This window comes from Saccostrea cucullata, unplaced genomic scaffold (genome assembly GCF_032062105.1).
Source record: "Saccostrea cucullata isolate Sc308-1 unplaced genomic scaffold, CSIRO_AGI_Scuc_v1 ctg9006, whole genome shotgun sequence".
Lineage (NCBI taxonomy): Eukaryota > Metazoa > Mollusca > Bivalvia > Ostreida > Ostreidae > Saccostrea > Saccostrea cuccullata.
Window position 1 is genome coordinate 1 of NW_026926120.1, and position 26,729 is coordinate 26,729.

A 26,729-nucleotide genomic window follows, 5' to 3' on the forward strand; every position below is an offset into this window, starting at 1 on the left:
TAATCACCATCAAACTCATACAATTTCAGGTATAATAACATATTTGTAGAATGATGTAATAAATTATTAATACATAAAACCTGATACTGGACAACCAAATAACGTAGTACATAATGGTTAAACACATCTACTTTGTCCAGTTTAATCGTGTATGGACCAATGTTTAGCTCTGTGTCCGGCCAGTATTTTAGACACTTCATCTGGAAAAGGGTAAAAATGCTCTCATTTACAAGGTCATATACATTGAAAGACGTACTTGTACCTTAAGGATAAAAATAATACATGTACATGTAACTAAAAGATTTTCATATATCAATCATCTTGATTTTATTTTATGAGATCATTTGCTATCATCTATGAACGTTTTATAGTAATAATGATGACCTTCATTTTAACCCCTTCGCATAGACTGGTCAGCATAACTATTTTGGTGGTGTTTTCCTGCCATATAATAGTCCAGAAATCTTCTAATGTCTTTGGATTGAAAGGACCTATTCACAAAAGCTTAATGATAGAACATATATTTCTTTTTTTATTATTAAATCAATCATATTCAATTAAATCATTCATTTTCATTTCAATTATGATTATATATACAAGATCATTCACAATAACTTCATATGCATTCAATTTACTAAAAGGAAGTACTTGTATGAAAATTAATTTCATCAGATTGATTATCTTTTTCATAAATTGCTGAAAGTTGAAGACATCTGTACTTTGAGGAAATATAGTTTTATTTTCATAAATAAACTTAAATGAACCTTGTGCAGCTATATAGGCTTGTTCCTTGTTAAAACCCTAGAATCAAATATTGAAACATGTACAGAAATATACTGCAACAAACAAATAAATTCTTCCTTTATCGTTAATGTCATGTAAAACGTGAGGGGAAAAAACGGTTGATTTTTTTTTCATTTTTTTAAGCGTATAAGGCATGTTATGGAATATATAATACTGACATGAATGTACGAAGCATTAACAAAATCATTGTCTTCATTCGCTCCTGTTCTGACCAACTTTACACGATTATAGTCATCTGAAAAATGAATGTAGGTTACATAAAATCACAAATCGTTGGATACCCATGGGTGATTGATCACGTCTAAAGGACGAAAATCAAATATTGCAATCAATATCAATTGAATAAAGAATTTGATTTAACTCACAGGGATAGATTCCTTTGTATCGGTTCCCCTTCCTGTTCGAATTTTCTAGTGCGTCCGAGTAAGATTCCAATAATCCATTTGGAAGGTCCTATTATCAAAAGGTAATTCATTCGTTTGATTTATAAGTCGATTTAATAGTTCAATACTTTTTAATTTTTTTATACCTGTTTTATCCTTGAACCTTGAAATTATTTTCAGCATGATTTTCTTGCGCTCGACTTAAGTTTTAACTTTGAGTGACATTTGGATGTCCCTCAAAACCGTATGTCACTCATAAAAGAGATTGCTAAATTATGATTGTACCAGTCTGTAAAAGTTTTACACACATTAAATACAATCAAAAAAGACAATATTCAACATTAAATTTAAGAAAAACTAAATTGTCTAACGTACATCAAATTCTTTCTCTAGTATACCACTGCACTTTTTTTCTGGTATTTCCCTTATAAATTGTTTTAAAGAGATCCTCTGTGACGTCAGATTAGAATACTCTACGACAATGATTTCCTCTTCTACATATCCAGCCTCGTTTTGAGGAATCTCCTCTAGATCCGACTCATTTCTCGACTCTGATCTCTGAAGATTTATGGATAAGCCACTTTCCCTTTGTATGTTATTTTTTTTCTTTTTTCCTCCTATTACGTTGAGAAACATTTCAAATAAAGCATTAAAATATTGAAATAAACGAAAATGCAAAGGGAATACCGGTACTAAGAATCTGAAAAAAAATTATTTTAATTGCTAGCGTATATCTATATCAAAATTGAAAAATATCTAAAAATAATCACTTTTATTCGTAAATTTTGTAAACTATAAATTAAAATACAAAAATAAAAATTTAGAAGCCATGATTATGTTTATTTGCATCATATGCATAACTTTTGTTTAAGCACAGCATAAGATAAAATATGATTATATACATTGTGCAATTATCAAATCTGTATCGTTTTTTAATTTATTTAAATATACTTTAAAATCGGCTGTTAAATTGCCAAAATTTATTCAAATTTTTTAGGATATCAAAAATACGTTACTTTGATACGAAGAGAAAAATAAAAACCAGGAGTAATAAAACAGCCAACGCACTCAGCACGACCAGGAGCATTTGGAAGCGATTTGAATCCACATTTTCATCTCTGTCTTTAAAAAAGAAACACGGTTGTACCCTAATATTTTGTGTAATAAGAAGGGACGAATTATGAACATCAGAGAAAGTTTACAATTTCTTTATATTCTGATATATTTATCAGCACGACCAGGAGCATTTGGAAGCGATTTGAATCCACTTTTTCATCTCTGTCTTTAAAAAAGAAACACGGTTGTACCCTAATATTTTGGCAATTCAAGCACCTAAAAAATGTCATGCATACATAAAGGCTTGTGTTTAACATTAAGGATAAGTGCCCGATCTAGAGAAAAATCTTGAAAACTTTATAGTATCGTTCCTTCAGAAATGTACGTAAACACAAAAAAATTGGCAAGAGGGGTGGACAAGTTACGTTATTTAAAAAAAATTAATTGCGTGGGTTTTTTTTAAAATATCTTAGATACATGTATGTCACTAATGAAATCTGTTATATCAAGAATTGTTTAGAAGTATATTTTGGATAAGTTTTCATACAGTATGACTCAAAATCGCAGAGAAAATTGGGGGTCAATGAACATCTTACTTATCTATGGAACAATTATGTTGACCTTTTTGCACTTAAATTTTTACTCTTTTATTAATCACTTTAATCTTTTTTATATTCTATCAGATAAAACAGTAGTTATAATTTTAATCTTAATTTACGTAAAATAGTTTGAATGATGTTTATCATTTATCAAACATTGCATTTTAATGCGTGTAAATTATTGTCTAATCTTTCTGTACTAAAAAAGTAACATTTTTGGGGGTATTAAAAATCTAAATAGGCAAAAAAATATTTTCTTGTATCAAATTTTTTACGAGTTTAGGACAGATGAAATAAATAAGAAATGAATGCCTGGATTGGTACATATTTTTGACCTAATTTCATTGCAAATGATGCAAATAATACATTTCTAGAATATAAAGAAATTGTAAACTTTCTCTGATGTTCATAATTCGTCCCTTCTTATTACTCTATACGTGATTTTTTTTTATTTTATTCATTATTTATTCATTAAAACATTGCCCAAGTTGTTTTTTTTTTTCAAATTTTTGGTCAAAAGTTTGTCTGCATCATCTGTCCTTAGGTCCTGATCAGTCACAGTCACAGTCACAAGTATCGAGTAGTTTAAAATTATGAAAGAAAAATTTGTGGTCAGTGATGTTAAGCTTTAAATATTTAGTCAAAATATGCAATTTTCAGACAAAAAACGTAAATTTATGTTGACTCCTCTTATATATCTTCATTTTTCGATAACCTTTGTTGAGGGAAGATGTGAAATTTGTTCTAAAAATATGAATGAGACCCATATTCTTAGCATACCATAACGAAAAAATATTCTCCAAGTAAAGGTATGTGAGGTTAAAGTTCCAAGATATTAAATTGCATAAATGTGCAGATTTGCTGAATTGTCTGCAAAATATCCTTCCGTCACAAGAAATGCGTGTAGCCCATCATGAATTTTGCTTCTATGTGAAATTTTGAGCAGTATTTCCATAGAATGTTGAACAATTTATATTGTTTAATTCAAATATAATATAAATATTGAATCATGATAATTAGTTTTGAAGTGAAAGGTTCTCCCTGAACTTTTCTAAAAACCTTCTAGTGATATACCTTAAAGAATGAAGCTTAACCTATGTTAAACGATATAACATAACTTTGGGCAGTTTACGCTTTATAAACCGTGTAGACATTAAGACTTTTTTTTCTTCCTACAAATGGCATATGTTCTAAAACTAACGTCAAGCGATGTAGTACATTTTTGACTTTACTAATATAACGTAGGCAACTTTTGTTATACGATATAAAATAAATCTTTTGTCTATCCAATCAAATGACGTGTTACACTTAAAATTAAATTTAATTAAAGTAAAAGGCAATACCTCTATGTTCGTCTATGGCAACTGTACTAGACTTGTTCTGCTCGTAATTTGAACTGCTTACCGTGTCAGTTCTCTTGTCTTCAACAAAAATGGACATCTTGATAATCAATTGAAATTAAAAAAGGCTGAATGCAATGGAATATAAGAAAACAAATAGTCATCATGTTCATATTCTATAGGAAGCATACAAAATGGGAGCGCTGCAAACACCACATCTGAATTCATCAGTGATGGGATCGACTGCCAAACTGCCATATGCTCCTTTTCATGATGCAGACGATTGAGTGTGAATATCGGTCAATCTCTTTGTAGGAAATTTTCAGTCAATATTCGACTTAATAGTCAATATTCGACTTAATCATAGATTGTTTTGGCTAATAAGATGATTGAATCCACCATAGAATTTACAAGATCGTTAATATCAATCCATGATATTTGTACATTACTTAGTTATTCTAGGTAGAACAGTTGTTTTTTTTTTATTCTGTAGTTAAAGCAAAAATAAATTGATTTCTGTTTATTTTTAGAATACATATGTTCTGATCTTAATTAAACCATTAATTGTTCTGTTCCTATTTGAAATTATAATTACTACATGTGAAAATGAAAGATGTAGAAATGATATACGAACGAAAGGTTAAAATGGCGTTGAAGAGGAATAAATAAAAAGAGAACATAAATTTAATAAATCCTACAACCTGTAGAATTTTGAAGTTCACAGAATTTTCCATGATGTCCATCACTACAGCTATTACATCTTCCTGTCATTTGGTCACATGTCTTAAGGCACGTCGTAGGACATTGATGTTGACAATAATCACCAAACAAAGATCCTCTGCATTGATCGCATACCCCAGATATAGAATGACAGGAAACACATGCCTTTCTGCATTTAGCACAATTTATTCCATAATGATGAGCGGGACAAACTAAAATAGAATTTCATCAAAATTAGCATTATAGAAAATATAAAACAAGTAAATCAAGGAATCTGTCCAAAGAAAAAAAGAAGAGCAAGTGCGGATCTAGATTTGGTGGTAAAAAAATCAAGGTACACCTTGGGCCATTTTTGGCCCTGTGAATTTCTGAAAAATCGGAACTACTTAGTTTTAGGTGAAAATATGTTAAATTTAACTTGTACCCTTGGTGACTTCTTTCAAATAAAAAATATTTGGATCGCGGGGTGGGCTTAATTTTTATCAATAGTTGAAGATGCTCAATTGTACCCATTTTCTTCAAAAATTTGGAACAGTGCAGTTTCACAAAGCCTGAGTTTCCAAACTTGGACTCTCAAAGAAAATTTTTATAGGAAATGAAAGCACCGAGTCTCTACTTTATGTTGATGTTCGAAATGAAACGTAAGGACTTGGTCAGTTAATTGGATTGATTGATTGATTGATTGTATACTGTTTAACGTCCCTCTCCAGAATATTTCACTGATATGGAGACGTCACCATTGCCGGTGAAGGGCTGCAAATTTAGGTCTATGCTCGGCACTTACGGCCTTTGAGCAGGGAGGGATCTTTATCGTGCCACACCTGCTGTGACACGGGACCTCGGTTTATACGGTCTCATCCGAAGGACCGCGCCCCATTTAGTCGTCTTTTACGACAAGCAAGGGGGTACTGAGGACCAATTCTAACCCGGATCCCTAAGGACGTTCGATCCTGTGCTTTTGAGTTGATTTTGGTCTCGACCTTTATTTCTAAAATTCTGCATCATTTTTAAGTTTTAACATTGAATTTAATTTTACAATGCAAACTAAACAATATCCATTACAAAATTCGCAATTATATTCCATTCGAGTAGGATTCACCCTGGAACTATATTTTGTGTCGGAAGATTTAGTTGAAGAAAATTGTCATTTTTTCCTTTTCAACTATATACAGTACTGTTAATTTTAGATTCCTTTTTTCCATGCTTGTTGCATACAGAGCTGTTTTTGCAGTTAAATGTATTATTCATATTCTGAAATATCTATTGATTTATTTCTTATTAATTCTTTCATTTATTATGACAAATATAGTAAATATGTTCTAATAGTCAAGGAAATTATTGAGCTAATTTTAACATAAAATTGAGGCATTTTAGTAATATCTAAATACTTACATCGTATACCCAAACTTTTGATGTTCTTTTCTGAATATTTAATATAACATTGACCTACATGCTTAAATTCTGCAAAAGTTTAATAGATTACTTTAAAATATTTTTTTTGCTTATTAAATATTCAATGCCAGAAAAATCACATTTTGTGAGTTCAGAAAAGTCAAATAATTGATTATGCGAAGTAATTTGAAACTTTTTCTTAGTCACAATTTTAAAGTGTCTTTTTTTTAATAGACTTATAGTTTATTTTGTTCCATGCTTTATTTGGATAAAATATTTAAGGGAAAACGTTGAAGGTGTAATTTTTTATTAAGACACAGATTTAAGTACAAAAAAGGTCATATTTAATGTACTGTAACGCCAAAAGAAGCATATTGACCCCCATATTTTGATTTAATTTTTAATTAAGCTATGTATGTAGAATGTAAAAATATACTTGACAAAAATAAGACTTTCTATACCAGGGGACAACCTCGTTAAGAAAAATTACCTAAAGGATGTACTTCAAACAGTCTAATTGGTCCTTCATCTTTCCTTTTTATTATGATTGAGTTTCCCGTCATTTCTATATCACATTCTACGATATACTGATATTTCTTTGATGGGTTAGGTAAGCTGAACCCTCGGCAAAGAGTCAATTCATCGGAAAGAGTCTGATTTTCAGCTGTTATGTGCAACTCGTAATTCCCTAATTAAATAAAGAATCGAAAGTTAACCATGAATATTGGTAATTCTGATGAAATATTTTAAGGTGTCAGGAATTTCAATGTTAATAAACTAATTTAATACAGTACCTCCTCTCAAGGATATAAGTATCCATCTTATATCGTAGGTTTTTTCCATTGTCATATACCATCTTGCCTTTTTACTTGTATTGTCCTTTGTTACAATATAGGAGTCAAAATTGCCATCAAAAGCATCCTTTCCATTGTGACTTACAGACTGGTTTTTTACTGTAGCCTTTTCTAAAGTTGTAAAATCTAGTGGCGAGAAGGAAAAAAGTTTTTAAAATCATGTCGTTGTGTACAAAAAATGTCCTTACATAAGATAAAAAATTCAAGATTTTTAATTTCTCTAAGTTACATATTCTTCAAATTCCGAATAAATCACATCTCAAAGTAACGTATTTTTCTTTGTAATAAGAAAAAAAGAATAACTAATATACCAAATGATTTGACTTCGGTAATTTGCATAGCACCAGGATCTAATTTTTTAATGATGATTTTGTTTCCAAGCACTTCTCCAGAAGGATTGCAAGTTACGATCTCAGTTTCACTGGTTTCATTGCACTTTTTCTCGATATGTTTACAAGTTCGAATTTTCGATGTGTTTAGTTGCACATAGATATCATATCTGCCTTAAATAAAAGAAAGAAAAGAAAAACAGCAGTAATATATTTTTGCATCGGAAAAATGTATGTCATGGTGTTTAATTTCAACCATGCAAACAAGTGTTTATAGCTATTACAACGTTATTTCTTCAGCTTCATAATATTTCATTAATCAAAATACCACAACTAATGCTGAGAAAAATCCAAAAAATTTGATGAACTCTATCAACAGTCATTGACCACGTCTGGTTTTGGCCGTTCAAAGTAAGAGAAAACGTCTCCATATCGCCATCACAAGCGTTATTTGCATAATGTGATCCATTTGTAGAGGACTGTTGTGCTTCACATCTCTGGCACCCAACTTGTAAACATTCCATATTAAAAATACAACTTTTCAATTGTATTTGTACATAGGATAGGCTCAATTTTTTATCAGATAAAATAGAATTTGACCCATGTGTATCTACAGGTTTTTTTTGTTTAGTATCCTTAGGCAATTTATCATTTGTTTAATTATTCAAATTTTGGGGGGTCGTAAAGACATACCTTTTATCAAGTTTACAAAAAGTAAAGCAGCACAGCAGTAAATCCATAGAATGGAGAGGTTAGACACCGAAATCATCATTTAAAATTAGTTATCTACAAGAATCAATTCATAATATTTGAACAACTCAAAAAAGTTTCCTCCGAAAAAAGATAAAAGCGTTTCCTTGTGTTGACTTTAACAGATTGGCAATGGTTTGTTTCTCTTTTGAAAATATAGCAATATTTGCAAGTACCGGAATACAATGACCACGAATCACAATTTGTAATTTCATATATTTTAGGCACACCATGTCTATTTTAATGCATATAGAATATATACATGTAGACTAGAGAAATTTCCTAATACTCTACTTAAATGCTATTTCTCATTAGTGAATATTTCATTTCCTTGAACACAGAACACATAAAAAAAGATTAGATTTGCAATATTATGTAATATTTCATTGAAATTCAAATTAACTGCTGACTTTAACATTAAATTCAGAACGAAAAATATTTTACATTAAATTACCCGTAGACTCGAAGCATTTGATTTAAAGTAAATTTTAGTTAAAATTCCAAGACTTACAAATTGAAAGAGCATCTCAAAACGATGTAAATATATTATTTAATCGTCAAGACTTCTTCCTGCGATGAAGGAAGCACTTCTTGTGACCTTCAACTCGACATTCAGATATATCGATGACATTTTATCGAGTAATCTTATCAAGTAATAATTTAATTTTGGTTGTAACGCATCATTTGATTGGATAAAAAATTAATGTCAATTCTATAATCTGGTTTGCTTACGTCACAATGACTTATGTCAAAATCGTTTCAATCCGCTTGACGTTACGTTTAAAATATGAACAATTTGAAGGCGTTTTAAAGAGAGAAATTGTTTTGTTTTATATTCTTAATGATTGAAAATTAAAATATAAGGAATGAATTAAATAGCAACCCAAATTATACTGCTATAACCTGGGTTGGAGCAGTTTGCGCTTATTTATAAACCGCTTATATACATAAGTTGAATTCATTTCTCGATAATAGCAATTGAAAATAATTTGCCGTGTAAAAGGTTAAGACCGTAACAGACAGTTCAATCTCTCGATCGTTGTTATGGGTTTGCCAGGGGAATACACGACAGTTGTAAATATGGAATAATTTATCCATAACATGTTTTGGCAACTGTCATTTATGTCTCGGCATAGTCAACTATTAGACAGTGATTCCTTGATAGTTGTCTTCTGATATATCATAGTGACTGTGCAAATACATGTAAATGATGCCATGGGGTCTGCCCATCTGTTTCATATTTGAACGTTAGATCAGTTAATACCTAAACTGTGTGGCATACTAAAAGACATCCACCTTTCAACCATCTGGTTTCCTTATTATATGTAGTAATATTATACAGTACTATCACCTCATTGCGCTAATGTCTTAATGGATACACAAGACCATGTTCTAAAACAAGCTATTGAAATAATTTGATCTAATGTGGTTTTATTCTTTCCAATCTCACTCTGTTCCTTTCGGTCCAAAAACCGATAGGAAAGCTTAAAATGACAATTGCTTTATTAATAACAAATTAGATTTTTTTAATAGGTTTGATGTGCATTTTTTAAATAAATTCCTTAAATCACAAATTTAATCGTTTAATAGTTTACAAAAGTACGAAGTGTACACATTCTAAGAAAAACTTCTCTGTCTTGGATTTCTATAATATACGAGTAACTGGTATACAATTAATATCTCTTCCATTCGATAAAAACCTTACTGGCAACCCAGATATAAATTTAAATTTGAAAATATAGAATATGAATAAACAATAAATTGAATGCCTTTTCTGCAAAACAACCTTGCTGGGAAATATATAGAGCTTTCTTTTTTCAATTGAAAGTTACAAAAAATAATGATAAATATCAAGAACTTTCATCGTGGTAGAAAATCTGTAAGATAAAAGCATCTTCTAAAACAAAATATAATTCAAATTCTAACAAGAAACGTTTGAAATGGCACAGTGACTGGGTGATTCAATAAAAAACAATAGATACGCCCAAAGTCTTTCGTTTTCCTTATTTACAAATGATGCTGCACAGCAGGGAAGACAAGTTCTCATGTAACAGAAGATGCTAGTACTTTGATGGCGACGTATTATTAGATAAAAACTCTTCATAAGATGGCGGTGGTGGTACATTTTCTGTGGTAGAGTGGAAACCACTACTGGATGGGGTGATGAACGTTTGAGAGGTCACCTCTGAATAGGGAGGGGCGGTTGGGGAGGAATATGTGTATCCAACGGTGTAGACATGAGGTGGGCGTGTGTATCCTTGAGACACGTGATCTGAAATAGAGACAAATAAAGCACAAATGTATTTTTCTTACATTGACATTAAAGTAGTATTTATATTTTACCTATTACAATTCGCAACTCAGTCATTTATTTAACTGATTGATCACTTATAGGTCTAGAAAGTCGGCAAGTTTGCAGTGATCTGCTATCCAATCATCAATCAGGAGAGCTTCTGTCACTTTTGAGTTAATTTTAGTCACCTTTGAGTAAACTTTAGGTCACCTTTCATTAGATATTCAGTCACCTTTCAGTGCACTTTTATTCACTTTTCAGTTAACTGAATGGCAGAGTTTCTTCCCGTGCATTTTTCATTTTTTTTTCTGAGGATCCTTTTTTCCTTTATACATATAGTATTATCCTTATCTGACCAATTCCTTTTGTGTCTTGCTGCCTTTTATAAAAACTTTTCTTTCTGTCATTGATGGTACAGTGTATGTAGCTTTGTCGCGTCCATATTAAAAAAAAAAATTGTAGTCTACTTCATGTAAGTTACATGTAACTCAAACAATAAATTTGAACAACTCACTTGTATTTCCACCCCCAGGACTTATCACGGCGCCATGCTTCTTTGTTTTACAGAATTTGACACAAACGACGGTTATAATGATCAAGATGATGAGAATGCCTGCTATTAAGCCAAAAATGATCCCCAATACTATCACTCCACTGCCCCTAAAATAAGAAAAGAAATAGACTTGTATGATGTGTATATTAAGAGCTAAAGTAAATGGTACAGAACATACAATAGATACATCCCTTAATGACATAAGCCTGCATTTAACAGTACTTTTAAAAAGATGGCTACGTTATAGGTTATTAAAAAAATAATTTCTTTATAATTCAAGAGTAAACAGTCGACAGTATCATGGCTCGTAATCCAAATGTAAAAAAAAAATAGATAACCTACTTTGGACAATCGTCGTCATCATCGTCGCAGTCGTCATCACTGTAAACTGAACCTGGAGAGAGTAAGAAAAAAATGGTTTAAATGCATGTACAAGTGCTGACTCTGATATACGTTAATACGTTGTTTCTCATCATTTTGCTGCACAGTCAACATTGGATTGATTGATTTGTGTTAAATTTGCTACGTTTGGTATATTTATGAAAAAGAGGACATCGCGGGTGTGACCGATAGGAGATATTTACTCTTTCATGGCATCTTATCCCACTTCTGATGTTTAAGAGGTGTTCTGCCTCAGATTTATATAGTTTCGATGGACTATTGAGCTTGAACACTGTTCGTTATCTTAATATATTTATACTGAGTTTTCTTTAATAGCCAACCTTCAGCTGAAGTCTCAAGTAAGTTTTTTTTTTTTTTACAAAAATGTAGATGGATGTCTGGTGTCTGTATGTTGTGTGTCGTCTTTAAACTTGACACATTTTTTTAATTGTATCCAAGAACCATTGGGCCTTATGCCAAACTTGCAATAGAATTTTTGGGCGAAGGATATTCAAGTTTGGTCAAATAATCGTTGAAAAAGTGACTCAATGGAAGGGGCCAAAAATAGCGATCAAAATTTTACGTAGGAATGCTTATATATGATAGGACTTTTAATCTCCTAGAACAGCAAAGGTAAGGTACAGTATGGCTTGTGGCAACGCACTTTGAAAAAAATTTTCAAAGTGCGTAATTTTTGGGACAAAATCAACGCACTTTGAAAATTTTTTTTCAAAGTGCGTTAAATTTTGGACCAACTCAACGCACTTTGAAAAAAAAAATTTCAAAGTGCGTTAAGAATCTACATCAATATATTTTACCATGGAGACACTTAACGCACTTTGAAAAAAAAAATCATATTTTAGTCATGGAAAGATTTTATTTGTTATTTATCTTTCAAAAAACTATGCCTAAACCTAACCTCAAAAATGAATTGATTTACTCCCGTCGAAAAGAGGAGAAGAAGGGTATAAGATCCCTCAGTCTAAAATCTTTATCTTTCCAATACATAGGTGTCGGTAACAAACGGGGGAGGGGAGCAATAAACCTAGAAAGGGTACGCTGCATTGTTACAACGCACTTTGAAAAATTACGCACTTTGAAAAAATTTTTCAAAGTGCGTTAAAATTTGGGACCAAGCTAACGCACTTTGAAAAAAAAAATTTTTTTTCAAAGTGCGTTAATATCGACCATATTAGCGCACTTTGAAAAAATGTAAAGATTGATCAATATTCCTTCAAATAATCAGTATGATAAATAACAGATCCTGGTTTAATAAATTTTTTATGATAACGTCACTGTAGGACCTGAGATATTGACGTTTTAAATATTTAAAGTTTTGATAAAATAAAAGGGAAAATTAAAGGGTCTTGAAAAAAAGAGTGACGATTGTTTAAGTTCACTAATTCGTTTCTTCTTTTTTTTTTAATTCTAGTCTTTGATAAGTAGATGTTAAAGGTCTATAGGGGGCACTAACAAAGGACAGCTTCAAGCAACTTATCATTTATCATAATAAAAAGGGGCCAATTTGATTGTTCAACACTATGAAAATTCTTTCTCTCTCATACGTTTTACTGTACTTAAAAAATTATAGTTTTCATCTGTTTTGATTAACTCATTTATTATTGAAAGTTTTCAAAGTCATACCAGTTAGGTAAATACATAATTATATGAATGCTTTGAGTATATCATAGACATCGAGACTGGGCGAAGGACCAGGGGAGGGGATGGGGGCTAATCCCCTCCTCTTATTTTGGAAAGATATATACATCGTATAAACATTGAAAATGCAGCATACCCTTTCTAGGTTTATTGCTCCCCTACCCCGTTTGTTACCGACACCTATGTATTGGAAAGATAAAGATTTGGACTTAGGGATCTTATACCCTTCTTCTCCTCTTTTTGACGGGAGTAAATCAATTCATTTTTGAGGTTAGGGTTAGGCTTAGTTTTTTGAAAGAAAAATAACAAATAAAATCTTTCTATGAATAAAATATGATTTTTTTTTCAAAGTGCGTTAAGTGTCTCCATGGTAAAATATATTGATGTAGACTCTTAACGCACTTTGAAAAAATTTTTCAAAGTGCGTTGATTTGGTCCCAAATTTAACGCACTTTGAAAAAAATTTTCAAAGTGCGTTGATTTTGTCCCAAAAATTACGCACTTTGAAAAAATTTTTCAAAGTGCGTAATTTTTTCAAAGTGCGTTGCCACACTGCATTTTCAATGCTTATACGATGTATATATCTTTCCAAAATAATGTTTTAATCATACCGATTATTTGAAGGAATATTGATCAATCTTTACATTTTTTTCAAAGTGCGTTAATATGGTCGATATTAACGCACTTTGAAAAAAAAATATTTTTTTCAAAGTGCGTTAGCTTGGTCCCAAATTTTAACGCACTTTGAAAAATTTTTTCAAAGTGCGTAATTTTTCACAGTGCGTTGTAACAATGGTTGTATATATTTATATAAAAGGTCCCTATAGGTAGCGTAGATTTCATTACGCGTTGGGCCGATGATGGGTGAAATTTACATGATGGATACACAGGAAAATTCTTTACAAACTTTAATTCTAGATAACAGCAAAATTATAGTTATTCATATTACAAACATTTATTTTAAATGTAAAGCATCTTAAGATATAGAATAAATTCAATTTTGTGCAAAGCATGAACCTTATTGAAAAAGGTGATGTAGAAAGGAATTTTTCAAAATTGTTAATAATTACTGAAAAAAAAACATGGAAGCATCCTCAGTTAGACTCAGTGTATAGATCTAGTACGTTGAAGCATGACCCCTCTGGTGGATATGATTGGATCATATACTAGTATACAATTTGGAGAGAGAGAGATAGAGAGGTGGGGTCGAGGGTTGATGATATTAAGTTTTTGAGGGTAAGCTTATCTCTGCTTTTCTCTAGCAAAAATACTCAAGTGAGTAATGTAGCCTATATTTTTTTTTTTTCTAAATATAACCTTTGTTAGAAAATTTAAAGTCGAAGAAACTCGAATATTTATGTATTTTAAAAAATTCACTCCCATCATTGGTATACCAATTCTTTTTAAAATTGTAATATTATTAGTAATTTTTTTTCAAGGACTGGCAAATTATCTTGGATATGTGTACTTTGTACGAGGTTCTTTCAAAACTAATTTTAAGCAAATAGTTTTTTTTTTTAAGTTACTGTGATATTTTGATAAATATATTTAAGTAGTCAAATCAAATATCTTCAAGTGCAAAATTTTAAATTATTAGCAAGTTTGAATTTTATTTCATTAGAATAAAAAATAGATATATGTAACTTTTACTTTCACAGCCATAAACTCTATTTACTTATAACATTCATATACGAAAATGGAAAGTTATAAAATGTGCAATTTTTATTTTTAATTCATATTATGGATTTCACGGGATATTTTAAACAGAAATTATAAATAACATGCAGCTCACAACAACATTAGTATTGTCTGTCTTTAAAAATAGTGTAAGAAATTGTAAATAACAATATGAATCGTGTTCTTGTTTGACTGATCAGTACAGATTTATGAGTCTTAGAGATAGGAAGAAATTTACAATATACTTATATAGGCAATAAACAAAGGTCACTCCACTTCACGTCGTACATGTCGTCATTATAAATGATGCCATGCAGGTCAGTTGATAACCACATTTTAAGAAAATGAATTTCTCAGGAAAAAAGAAAGGAAGCAAAGTTGACGAATAGTTTGTATAGGCCTTCTGTTCAAAACATATTTCACTGTTGTTGTTTTTTTTTATTTCTTTTTCTTATTCTCCCCCAAATTGACACTTTGATACATATATATTTTTTATTTATTAAAAAAAATTGATATCCTCGATTTAAAATTCTTCAATCTTTTTTTTTCTCTCTTTTTAAAATTATGGATTAGTTTATTTATATTATTGATTAATTTTATTCTCTAAGTATTCTGTTTTTTGTATTTGTATTTGTATCACAGGCACTTGTTTCGGTAATATTTTTAACTCATAGTATAATAATAACAGTGTTATTATTACACTTTGGATTAAAAATTTATTACCGAAACAAGTGCTTGTGTTTTGTATATATGTCTTATGATCTAATAAGACAAATACCATGGCTAAATGTTTCAACTGAATAATATCGCCAACTTTATATAGCTCATAGCACCTTCCATTTTCATTAGATACATGTATACTCTAACGTCTATAAAGGAACAATTATATTTAAACATTTCTTCATTTTTATAAAAATATTGTCGGCTCCTATATTACTCAATACCATTCCTTATATTACTCAATACCTTTCATACTTAACTTTTATTTCGATTTCTATGTACAATGCAATAATTGATAGTTCTAAAATAGATTTGGTGATAGATCTATTACTTATTTCATACCCTTCAAATGAATGAAATTGGTAGGTATTTAGTTTTGGAAACAATTAGAAGTAGAATATATTTAAGTATAGTTAATTCGGTGTAGCAGTTGCAATGGAGAAAGCTGCGTATATTGTCTTACTGAAATCTTGACAACTTTATGTTTAGACGAACATCAATTTCAAAGCATTTACTTTGATTTTACAGACCCATAGTACACTGGAGAAGGACATGTTGATCACCCCCCCCCCCACATCCTCCTCCAATTTTGTTGCTGTACCCTCGAACACTGGCAACTTGTTATGTATTAGAACTGCCCCCCCCCCCCCCCGCTGAACACACACCTTCATCATCAAAAACACACCATCTCAACCAAAAACACCCTTACACACAAATGAAATAAAATTGTCGACGTTGGTGCAGTTTAGTTAAACTCCCTCTCTTTTAGTTATATGGAGAACACATGAAATATAACGTGAGCTAAGTGACTAGGAACCAAAGTAGATTTACATGTATACTGAAATACATTGTAATGAATAGTGCTTATAATATTAACTTTTAAAATTTTCATTTTTAACAGCTCTTATGTATATGATTGGATATTTTCTGTAAGATAATAAAATGCGGATTTCATATCATAATATCCATTGTTGGTGATGCAAATGTGCTGTGGATTACCAATAGGTTTCAACTCTTAAAATTTAAGAACGAAAGCTATGGTAAACACATATAGAACAATCATTTTGATGATTTTAGAACTACACATGTGCAAGTATACTTACTTATAAAGCTAAAGAAGAGGGTCGCTTGTAAAGACAATATCCAATGTGAGGAATCCATGATTCCTGTTAACTACAGTGTAGTCCTAAGACTGCGCAAAAGCACTTTCTGATTCGGAAATATTTAAAGGTCTGTCAAATATTGGCGAAACGCCGTGGTTCGATTATTTTTTTTTCGATCATACACCTAAATATGTATTGATCGGCCATGGATAATTGGTTTAAATACCCGTGGTTAATGTGTATCTCTCGATCGAACCACTTTCGGTAGAATTATTATTCTGTCACGATTGGAGAAAGGACAAGCTTCGAAAAAAAAAATCTACAGTTTAAATAAAGGATGAACAATAATACAATCATATACAAATTGAATGATTGTACTTGGTTTTTATTATAGAAATAGCTAATTTGAACAAAATGTTCTCGGATTAAATTTTGTACCTAAAATTAATCAGTAAGAGTTTTAAGAAAGTGAGTCTATGGATTTATTAGATTAAGAGAAAAAAAAGAAAGTATTATTCCTCCAGAGCAAAACAAACAAAGAATATTCAGTAATCAAAATATCAATAATTATGACATTAAATGTAAAGCGATGTAATTTCATTAATTTTCCTGTAAGGTTTGACTGTAAGGTGGCGGATCCTCTTTGGGAACAGGGCGCGGTGGGTTATACTGTTGATTAGTGTGTGTCTCTGTCTGTGCCCCACTCTGATCCCCTGACAAACTGTACTGATATGTAGAACCATAAACATTGTGTGGGAACACTGAAGCCCTCGGCGACAATCTTGAGGTTCCCTGTCCAATGTCTTCGGTCTGCGAGGCCGTCTCTGTCAGCTCACCAAGGCTTCGGGTCGTCCTTGAACCTAGAATTTATTTGAATATTTTTTTTATTTTCAATAATGAAATTTAAGTTTCAAATTTATATAAAAAATGTCATTTAATATGCTTTTGATTCAAAGTTAAAAAAAACATCAAGGTCATGTAGTTTGAATTGTATTTGAGAACTGTCATGTTTAAAACACTCACACAGTATTAACCAACAACATAAAGGTCCCCTAGAAGTACGTTTTCTAAAATAATAAAGTATACACAAAAGCGCATGAAAAAATTTTGTTCAGTAGCTCACTTATTAATGATCTGCGTCGTTCAGTCTTTCTCAAATAATTGCAAAAGACTGAAATTCCCACCACTGCAACCAAGAATATCAATCCGAGCACTCCGAGGAAATAAAAAGCATCTCGTGACGTAATTGAAGATCTGTATTTCTCATCACAACAAAACTGATTTCCAGAACTTCCACAACATGTGCCATTTCCAGGGCAATAGAATGTTCCACGATATCTATCGTAACACATAAACATCTTTTTTTTTCAAAATGAAGTTGTCCGTTTATTACGTCATACATAAAATACGACGTCAAAGTAAAGCAGCAAAATTCGCATAAATTTCATACATAAAAAATTAATAAGTACAATGTACATAAATATTTACATTCGCTGTGTTTTTCTACTAAGCCAACTGTGAAATTAATTTGAATACTATTTTCGTGTATATACTCACGCTTAGAAATATACATAGAGAAACTCGTGCTAACTGACGTCACAATAAAGCTACAGCGACGTTAGAAAAAGGCAAAGAAACACTGAGTATATTTTAAGTGCTTTCAAACGGTTATGAAAATGTAAATATAAGGAATGTTTTCAAGTTTAGTGTGAATTATTGGTGTGCAAATCACACAGACTTGCAAGCAGGCATATTTTTCATGAAGCACTAGCTGGAAAACATTCTTTAATTAAACTCAAATTGAAATTCTTAATCATTTTTTTTTAAATTCTGCTTTAATTTAAAGTAATCTATTAGAACCCGCAGGTAATTTTTAAGTCAGTATATGAAACAGCTGTGTTTCTGTATATACACTCAAATATTTTTAATCCGTTTAAAACTGAATATTGAATATGTATTCAGCTTTTAGAAGAAAAAAAAATATTATTTAAAAAAAATGGGAAAAGCATGTCGCTAAACCTGGCTGCATATTGCATGTGAGTGTTAAACAGTCATACAGTACGTTTCAGAAATATATACTCAGTACTCAGTAGTTACTTTTGGAAAATATATATTTGCAAACAGTAAGAATAAAATGCTTGATAAATAAACGTCGCGACCAATCTAACATGTATTATATCAAATTTATATTTTGTTTAAGTGAAAGACTTCATTGTGCACTGTCCTTGAATTTTACGATAGTTATGTACAAAAGTAATATATTAAGTCATGTGGCACCTTCTTTGGCGTTTTGAGAAATTTCAATTAGAAACAATATAAAATGGAGAACATACGTGTATGATCCAGGAAAACTTTCTCCTGTTTTCTTTTGTCCTCCTCGTAGGGCAATTGAGAGCAGAAAGAGTTATCTTTCTTTTAATACAATTGTGTCAATATGAACTTAAATCAAGATGATTTTGCATTTCAAAGCACAAACATAGAAATTATACCAAACTTTTAATACAACTGTGTCAAAAATAAGGTAATTTTCAAAGTACAAAGTTAACATATAAACATCAAACTTAAAACTTCCGATCATCCATTTACATTCTTAAAAATAATCTTTGAATGACTGGAAAAAGTAGGGGTTTTTTGTAAAAAAAAAAAAAAAAAAAAAAAAAAATTAAAAAAAATAAATAATAATAAAAAAAATTAACAGCAAAATCATGAAAATATTCAGTCATATCACGTATGTACAGCACGATTTTTTTAAACGTATAAATTAATACATTATTTGTTTTATAAATCATTTCAAAAACCTTCACAATTTTGTGTATGTACTCCAATGATACAAAAATTGCCTAGGATGCGGTCATTTACATGCTATTATACAATAGGTATGCATCGTAATTTTGATGCTGCATGTTTCTCAAAAGAAGTTATCGCGTGACTTGGCGGTGGGAGCGACAACTGACGCAGTCGCTGGTGTATCTTCTGAGTGAGCGGTGTGTTTGGGGCTGCATAGAAGAATTCCAGGTGAGGGCTGATCCGGGTCCCCTATCATCTCCGCTTCTTGAGGGGTTAGAATTAAACGATGTGGAAACATTGTAACATGGTACCTCTCATTGTCAGCTGAAAGTCTTCGCACACCTAGCGAAATAATGCACAATTTTCATTAATATACATTTATAATCATTTTTTTGTTTTAGTTTTTCGATTATCAGTTCGATGATTTGGTTCTTATCCTACTAAATAAGTAAATTTTAAATTATTCGAACATGACCATCCATGTAATCTCTTACTCACAGGTTTTCGACAAACATAACAAGGTTGGACGTTAAATTAAAGCGATAGAGGCATCAATTCTTACCTACGACTCTGGTAGCACTGCCCGGTATAGGCCGCTGTTTTTTGAACAGACATCGAAGCAGCAGCACAATCATAGCCAGCACAAATATCAGCAAGCACAGCACAATCACTGTCACTAGAAACGTCGACATCGACCCTCGATCCCTGTCCAAGGTGAGGTGCAGATCAAAGAACTTAGATCAATATGTACAGAGTCCTGTTTACATCTTAGTTTGTAACGTAATTTTAAAAAAGCGTTTGCTTTACGTAAGGCAGGCGTTTTTTTCCGTTGTATGACGTATTTCTACGTCAGTCAATAATGCAGACGTTTCGCGGGAAAATTCAAATACACTTGTATCAAAGAAAACGAATAGCACAATCCTTCAGAAGTTTCGTCACAAGCTGCCCAGTGAGCGATTTCTTTCAGTGATGTCGCTTTAGATCCGCCTCAATATTTTTTTAATGCGGATTTATCTCGGAAATTAAACATACATGTATGCAAAAAAATATTTTCTCCTTAAATTTGTATTTTCTCGCAGTTTTACTCTTTTAAGCATTATAGTTTTCTAGCAGCAGTGAAATACCAACTATTTGTTTCGTTTCCAAATGGGCTGCAGATTGTCGAACATTCTAACTAGCGGTTCCTTCACTTTTGTGTGATAAAAGAATCAACAGTCCGACCCGTCTGCGAATCAACGATTTTCCACAAACCAGAACAATTTTTTTAAGTTTGCAAGTTAGTTGCATCGATCTATAACAGGCTATCCAAATGACAGAAAAACAATATTTCTCAAAAAACAACCTAGTATTTTTTTCCAATACAATTTATCACCCGTCATTGTAAATAAAAAGTAAGGCGTGCCGGCGGAGCGATAACCTTGGATACTGTATTACAGGGTTATTTTCGCCCCGTCTTATTTTCGCCCTTTCACACATGCAAACAATTTTGCTCCGTTTTAAATTCGCCCAGTCATAGTTTTTTTTAAAGAAATATTACTGTATTCTTTGAATTCGCCCCGTTTTAAATTTGCCCAAATGAGGGTAGGGCGAAAGGGGCGAAAATAAACGGAGGCGAAAATTTCCCTGTATACAGTAGTTTTCCCACTTTGTATGTCATTTATGCTAAATACTTTTAGAAATACTGAAAAAAAATACTGCATAAATATCATAAAATATTTTTTTAAATATATAGGTCATGTAAACAATTTTTATGTTCCCCAAACGAAGTTTGGGAACATATTGTTTTTACTTTTTCTGAATTTTTCTTTGTTCTCCGGTACTTTTTTGTCCGCGAGTGTTCTCGTAAACTACTCATCCGATCTAGGTGAAACCTTTTTAGGGTCACTAGGTATGTTATGTAGATGTGCGGAACGAAGGTCATTTTGCGTGCACGTGCGTGCGTGTGCGCACACGTGTAACACGTGAAATGACCAATATAATAGATATAGCCGTAACTTTTTAAATTTTGGATGAAATGCTTTGAAACTCATAATATAAGGACATATTAGTAGTATAGACATGATGACATGGTCAAAATAGCAAGATCTCACGCGCATACACGTGCGCTTCGCTCCGATTGGCTGAAACTAAAAGTCTAAATATCTTTTTTGTTTTCTGACAAAATCCTTTGAAATTTTGAACATAGCCATACATTATGAAGATCTACAGCATGATATATAAGAATAATCATGAACACACGCACATGCACGTGTGCTGCAATCTGATTGGCTAAAACTTTAAATGCCTACAACTTTCTTGGTTCTCAATAATACAGGGTGAAATTTCGAATATGAATAGATATAATGAATGCCTACATTATACTACTATCAAAAGTAAATGCAAGAACGTGCATGCACATGCACCCGCACACAATGCATTAAACGACAGTATACTTGAGTTTGTGATGTTCATGCAGAATTAAGAACTTCTAAATGTCAAGACATGTAACATACTGAAGCATGCAGATCTTTTGACCCTTGACCTTGAAACTTAGGTCAAGGTCACCGGTAACCTGAATAAAATGTTGATATTAGCTATATACCAAAATCAACTTGACCTATGAACTTGAAATCGAACTTAACCTTTGTCCTTGACCTAAGGGTAAAAAGAAACATGGAGTACATGTACATGTATCTAGAAACACCTTTCAGAGTTTACTTCGGTTGGCAGGATAGAAGTTAAAGAGGTGGTGGTTTTTAATGACCTTGACCTTTCATCCAAATGTCACAATCAATCTTAAGTTCTTGGAGTAAGATACAAGATTCAACTCCAACGTTAAATAGGTTTACAATAAAAGTAACCCCCCCCTCCCCCCGCAACAACCAAACAAATCAAATTAATGGCAACGTAGAGAATCGCTGTTAAACTCAAATAACACCTCGGACCCACATGAAATTTCAGGAAAACTGCAGAAAAGAGCTCGAGGAAAGTGTATTAAAATATTTGATTTGAGTTTCCAAAGTATTTAGAAATTATTAATTTATACGGAAAAAATTACAAATCCTGTCGTGTTTAAAATTAAAGTGCAGATGAACAAATTGGTATATAAGCCTTTTATAGCCTATTTATTCAGATGTCGTTAATAGCATTCAATTCTACTGATTTGAAATAATATTTTAATACAAAGCATCCTTTGTTTATTTTACCTTTGAAATTTATTTGAATTTTTTTTTAGAATTACGCAATCCCCAGAAACAGCGATTTTCGGTAAATTAAAAATCAATATACAGGTACGCTCCTTCGTAAAATAATCAATCAAAATAATATTTGCATTCATGAAAAAAATATTAATAAGAAAGTGTTAAACAATATTGGTCACATTAGCTGACACGAATGTCATTTTAAACAACTCTGGTAAACCCCAGAAAGTAGCCCCCTATGCATTGGAAAAAATGAATAGTTCCGGTCAAAAACCTTTATATATTTATTTACAAAGTATATAAAATTTACTAGGCACAGGTACCAGCGTTGTCAAAATGGCCTGAGAGGAAATATTAAAAAAATTCCGAACAGAAAGGAAAATCCCTTTTCCATGTATGGAACTACTATCGAATAAGTTCATTTTGATTGGTAAGCTATCTGTGTGTTACCCTTAGTCGACTTTAACCCTGCCTTGTCGTCGGAATCAAACCAACTTTGAGCCCGAGGTTAAAAAAGTAGAGAAATAAAATGTGAATCGATATATTAAAAAATGACATATGCTTGAAAAATGGTAACTTTATATATGTATTTTTCTCTTTGATTCGCGGGATAGAAAGATATGTTAATCGCTTAACCAACATGCCATAATCATCTTGCATATCTATGTACATGTACGTGTGCGCGCATGCAAAACGTTAAACGATATATAGTTGATAGTTGATATCATTGTAACTTTTGTATTCTTGAATGAAATCCTTGGATACATAGCATATTTATAAAAGGTCTAAGAGGAATAAGGCACGAAAAGGGACATGGGGAGCGTTTGGGGAACATCTGTAACGGTCCCCGTTACAATTAGCACTAGTTTCTCATTTATATTAGGACTTTCAAATTTAATTTGCACTTATCCAACTGCAAATCCGACATACAGAGACTTTTATTATTTTTATTGGTCGTATCCTATCAATGCATTTACAATTTCACACCTAGTCTAAATATAACGAAAAAAAAATTCCCTCTTGTTATTTGAAGTCCATTGATCAGCAATAAAGTCTATTCCTTAATTGCTTCTAAAGGCAATTGCATCAACCTTTAGTGTGACCATTATGTAGCAACCCTTCCAGATTATGAAAATTTACTGAATCAAGTGGAGGGGGGGGGGGCAAAAACACCTGTGACGATTAAAACTTAATAAGAAAATTCTTTATTTTTATTGAAAAATCAATTACAATTTCTAGCAGTTATTCATTTATTGTTGTAAAGCTGCGATCTTGGTGGAAGCGAGGGAGGGCTGTATTCAAAAGGCGGCGGAACATGACCCGGTAGTAAAGCGACCTCTGGTGGAACATTGGATGGTCTGTCTGCTTCCGGTGTTCCAACCACTTGCTCGTATCTTGGCGGTGCTGTCGACGGTAAAGGGTGTCTTTGTGGTGGATAATGCGTAGTAGTGTTTTGCATAGATTGAAATGTATGATGTTGCTCAAAGTTTGGAGAACCTGTGTGCGGTAATCCACTCCCGTGCGGAGAATAGCTTTGTGGGTGTTGTTGGTAAGGTTGTCCAGGGTGTTGTGGGTTAGAGATGAATACCTGTCCTTGCGCAGCTCGACCCCCCATCCCTGCTGTCTGTGGGGGCACGATGTGACGATGTGGATGCACAGTTTTAGGGTAGATTTGATTTTGAACTCCATGTGCACCAGTACCTGGCGAAAAATAATTACAGATTTATCAAATATATACTACAGTCTGGTATTTGACTGGGCAATTTCAAGTACTGAAGTAGTCAATATTGTTTTTTGAATGTAAAAGTGATATTAAACTCATTTTTCTTACCCACAACTCTTCCAGGTAAGGTTTGTTTCTTGCACAGACATCGTATCACAGTTAAAACAGAACAAAACACAAAAATCAGGACACCAATCACAATAAAGGCTATCACAAATCCCGGAGGTGAATCTACCCCGCTATCCCCGCAACAATACTCGTTTGGAATAATTCCACAGCATATCTGTTCTAGTTCGCAATATATTCCACTGTTATATGAATTCCAGCAATAAGCTTTGGTATGCACCATTATAAAACATATGGGTTGTTTATTGTGTATGACGTCATAGACACGTATGTTAGCCGACGTACTGAAAGAAGTAACTTTTGGCGGAATTTTTTTTCTAAATAATCATATAATTATATAAATTATGCTTTCCTCCCATATACTCTTAATTCAGTTAAAAATTACTAGATTTTATTTACTTAATCTTATGGCAAGAATCTAATTATTCCATCAAGCTTTTTTTTTAATAATAAAATTTCCTTTTGACAAAAAACCCACTCGGCAAATTAAGATTTAAAAAAAAAACACTGTGAACATTTCCATTTTATACTTGAATGTACCAGTTGCACTGTCAAACATCAGGAAAAAGTATATTATTGAATACTACTTTACTAGACCAAATATACTTAAATTTTCTCTACTGATGACAAAACAAGATGCTATGTCACTTATAAAACTCTGTATGTTTATATTAAAAATATATGAATTAGTCTGTCCTCCATAATTTCTTCCCCTCACTTATTTCATTATTAGGTGTATCATACGTGTTTTTTCTCTTTTTTCTATTTTCTTTTTCTCCCATTTTATTTTCTGATTATGTATATCATATATATGTTGTTACAAACATTTTTCATTGCCCTGGTTTTGAGAGAATAAATGAACTTAAACTTGTACATAAATCGCAAAATAGACCCCCGGTCATCAACAGAATGAGCAGATCATTGGACCCCAGAGGGCAAAAGAGAGGGGGCAGGAACATCGTGACGAAGGACAGTTAAAAGTGATATGAAAGCCAGCCCGACCCCATCACCGCTCTTTGTGGAGCCACGTTGTGACGTCTTACATTCACGATTGTTGTTTGGAACTGATAATAAAGGGAAACTCTGCAAGAACCTGTTATGCCAATAACCCGTTTGTTAAAAAGATTTAGCATTTGAATAGGAAAATTTCCAGATTGTAACATTTTAAAATCTAAGTTAATGTGACCATTTTTTTTCTTACGCACAATTCTACGTAATGGTTGTTTGATGCATATAATCGAAGCACAATTTACAACGATACCAAATACAAAAGACATCGAAACAAGTGCAATAGAAGCTACATGTATGATAAGTCCAGGAGGTGATGATCCCCACCACCACTGTCCCGCAACAATTCTTATTGGGAAAAGATCTACAGCATAGCTCATCTAGTTGGTAATGTATTCCACAGCTTATAAAATGTGTGGGACGTCACAAACACGTCTTTCATACGACAGTGGGTAAGTCTTAGCGGAGAAAAAAAATCAATGCTTTCTACCCAAATATTCGGTATAACTTTAACAAAACAAATTATTTTAAATTATTATATTTTATTTGCATTATCATATACCATTATTTTAAAAATTTAATTAATCCAGTAAATATTAATACACTAAGTTCATATTTTGTACCATTCGACAAGAAAAACAAGCCGAAATAAATCTTTCGCAAATATAAAACGTTACAAATGTGCACATAAATAAATCCATAGAAACCAATAAATGTGTTTTATACCATTTCATAAAGGTTAAAAAAATGAGTAAAAGACCTTGTCTAATTTATACCGTGTAATTTTATTTTACAAATAAATGCAATTTTAAATCTATGACGTCATAACGTGATCTGACATGATGTGATCCATCTAAAAGAATCAAAAGTACTCAGAAGTACAGAGAGCCGGGCTCATTTACAGAGCAGAATCATTATGAATTTCTTACATGAATCATACGTTTATGTTGTATTAACAGATAAAAAAAAAAGAATATCAGATTTAAAATTCTGATGAAAAAATCATTTTAAATCTATCAATATAAATAATAAGACACTGACAGTGAGTTGCTATCCTAATACCACGGTCCGATTTTGTCAGAATCAGAATTAATCTGGTACCGCAACTGAAAATAAACAAACAGGCCATGCAGTCTGGTTCCCTCTCCTGCTTTTCTTCGTATGTGTAGAGAACTAAGATACATGTAACATTGATTATCAAAACTCCTTACACCAATGAACTATGTTCTTTGACTTAAGACTGAAGTTTTCAAAGGTACTAAATATGTTTATTTATATCTATTAGATAAAACT

The 26,729-nt window shown here is 31.9% G+C and overlaps 6 protein-coding genes across 6 annotated transcripts; all 6 read right to left on the minus strand.

Annotated features, from left to right (window-relative positions):
* Positions 1-73: 73 nt before the first annotated feature.
* LOC134270838 (tyrosine-protein phosphatase non-receptor type 7-like) lies at positions 74-4,282 on the minus strand (the record flags this gene model as incomplete). The annotated part of the gene is made up of 7 exons (XM_062753084.1): positions 4,186-4,282; positions 1,563-1,804; positions 1,170-1,257; positions 963-1,039; positions 765-801; positions 385-491; positions 74-194 (listed from the first exon to the last, which is right to left on the minus strand). Coding segments are annotated over exons 1-7 (769 nt in total), but the record flags the coding sequence as incomplete, so codon positions are not given.
* A 2,789-nt stretch (positions 4,283-7,071) lies between these two features.
* LOC134270836 (uncharacterized) lies at positions 7,072-8,288 on the minus strand. Its single transcript, XM_062753082.1, has 4 exons — positions 8,171-8,288; positions 7,806-7,985; positions 7,460-7,651; positions 7,072-7,274 (listed from the first exon to the last, which is right to left on the minus strand). Exons 1-4 carry the CDS (start codon positions 8,247-8,249, stop codon positions 7,072-7,074), a joined length of 654 nt encoding a protein of 217 aa, XP_062609066.1. The 5' UTR covers positions 8,250-8,288.
* Positions 8,289-9,892: 1,604 nt separating this feature from the next.
* Positions 9,893-16,732, minus strand: LOC134270833 (uncharacterized). Its single transcript, XM_062753078.1, has 4 exons — positions 16,614-16,732; positions 11,416-11,467; positions 11,035-11,180; positions 9,893-10,499 (listed from the first exon to the last, which is right to left on the minus strand). Exons 1-4 carry the CDS (start codon positions 16,669-16,671, stop codon positions 10,288-10,290), a joined length of 468 nt encoding a protein of 155 aa, XP_062609062.1. The 5' UTR covers positions 16,672-16,732; the 3' UTR covers positions 9,893-10,287.
* Positions 16,733-17,182: 450 nt separating this feature from the next.
* LOC134270834 (uncharacterized) lies at positions 17,183-18,383 on the minus strand. The gene is made up of 2 exons (XM_062753079.1): positions 17,737-18,383; positions 17,183-17,473 (listed from the first exon to the last, which is right to left on the minus strand). The coding sequence occupies exons 1-2, from the start codon at positions 17,969-17,971 to the stop codon at positions 17,214-17,216; spliced, it is 495 nt and encodes a 164-aa protein (XP_062609063.1). The 5' UTR covers positions 17,972-18,383; the 3' UTR covers positions 17,183-17,213.
* A 912-nt stretch (positions 18,384-19,295) lies between these two features.
* Positions 19,296-20,221, minus strand: LOC134270835 (uncharacterized). The gene is made up of 2 exons (XM_062753080.1): positions 19,963-20,221; positions 19,296-19,742 (listed from the first exon to the last, which is right to left on the minus strand). The coding sequence occupies exons 1-2, from the start codon at positions 20,090-20,092 to the stop codon at positions 19,522-19,524; spliced, it is 351 nt and encodes a 116-aa protein (XP_062609064.1). The 5' UTR covers positions 20,093-20,221; the 3' UTR covers positions 19,296-19,521.
* Positions 20,222-23,772: 3,551 nt separating this feature from the next.
* On the minus strand, positions 23,773-24,651 carry LOC134270837 (uncharacterized). The gene is made up of 2 exons (XM_062753083.1): positions 24,411-24,651; positions 23,773-24,280 (listed from the first exon to the last, which is right to left on the minus strand). The coding sequence occupies exons 1-2, from the start codon at positions 24,649-24,651 to the stop codon at positions 23,826-23,828; spliced, it is 696 nt and encodes a 231-aa protein (XP_062609067.1). The 3' UTR covers positions 23,773-23,825.
* Between the last annotated feature and the right edge of the window lie 2,078 nt (positions 24,652-26,729).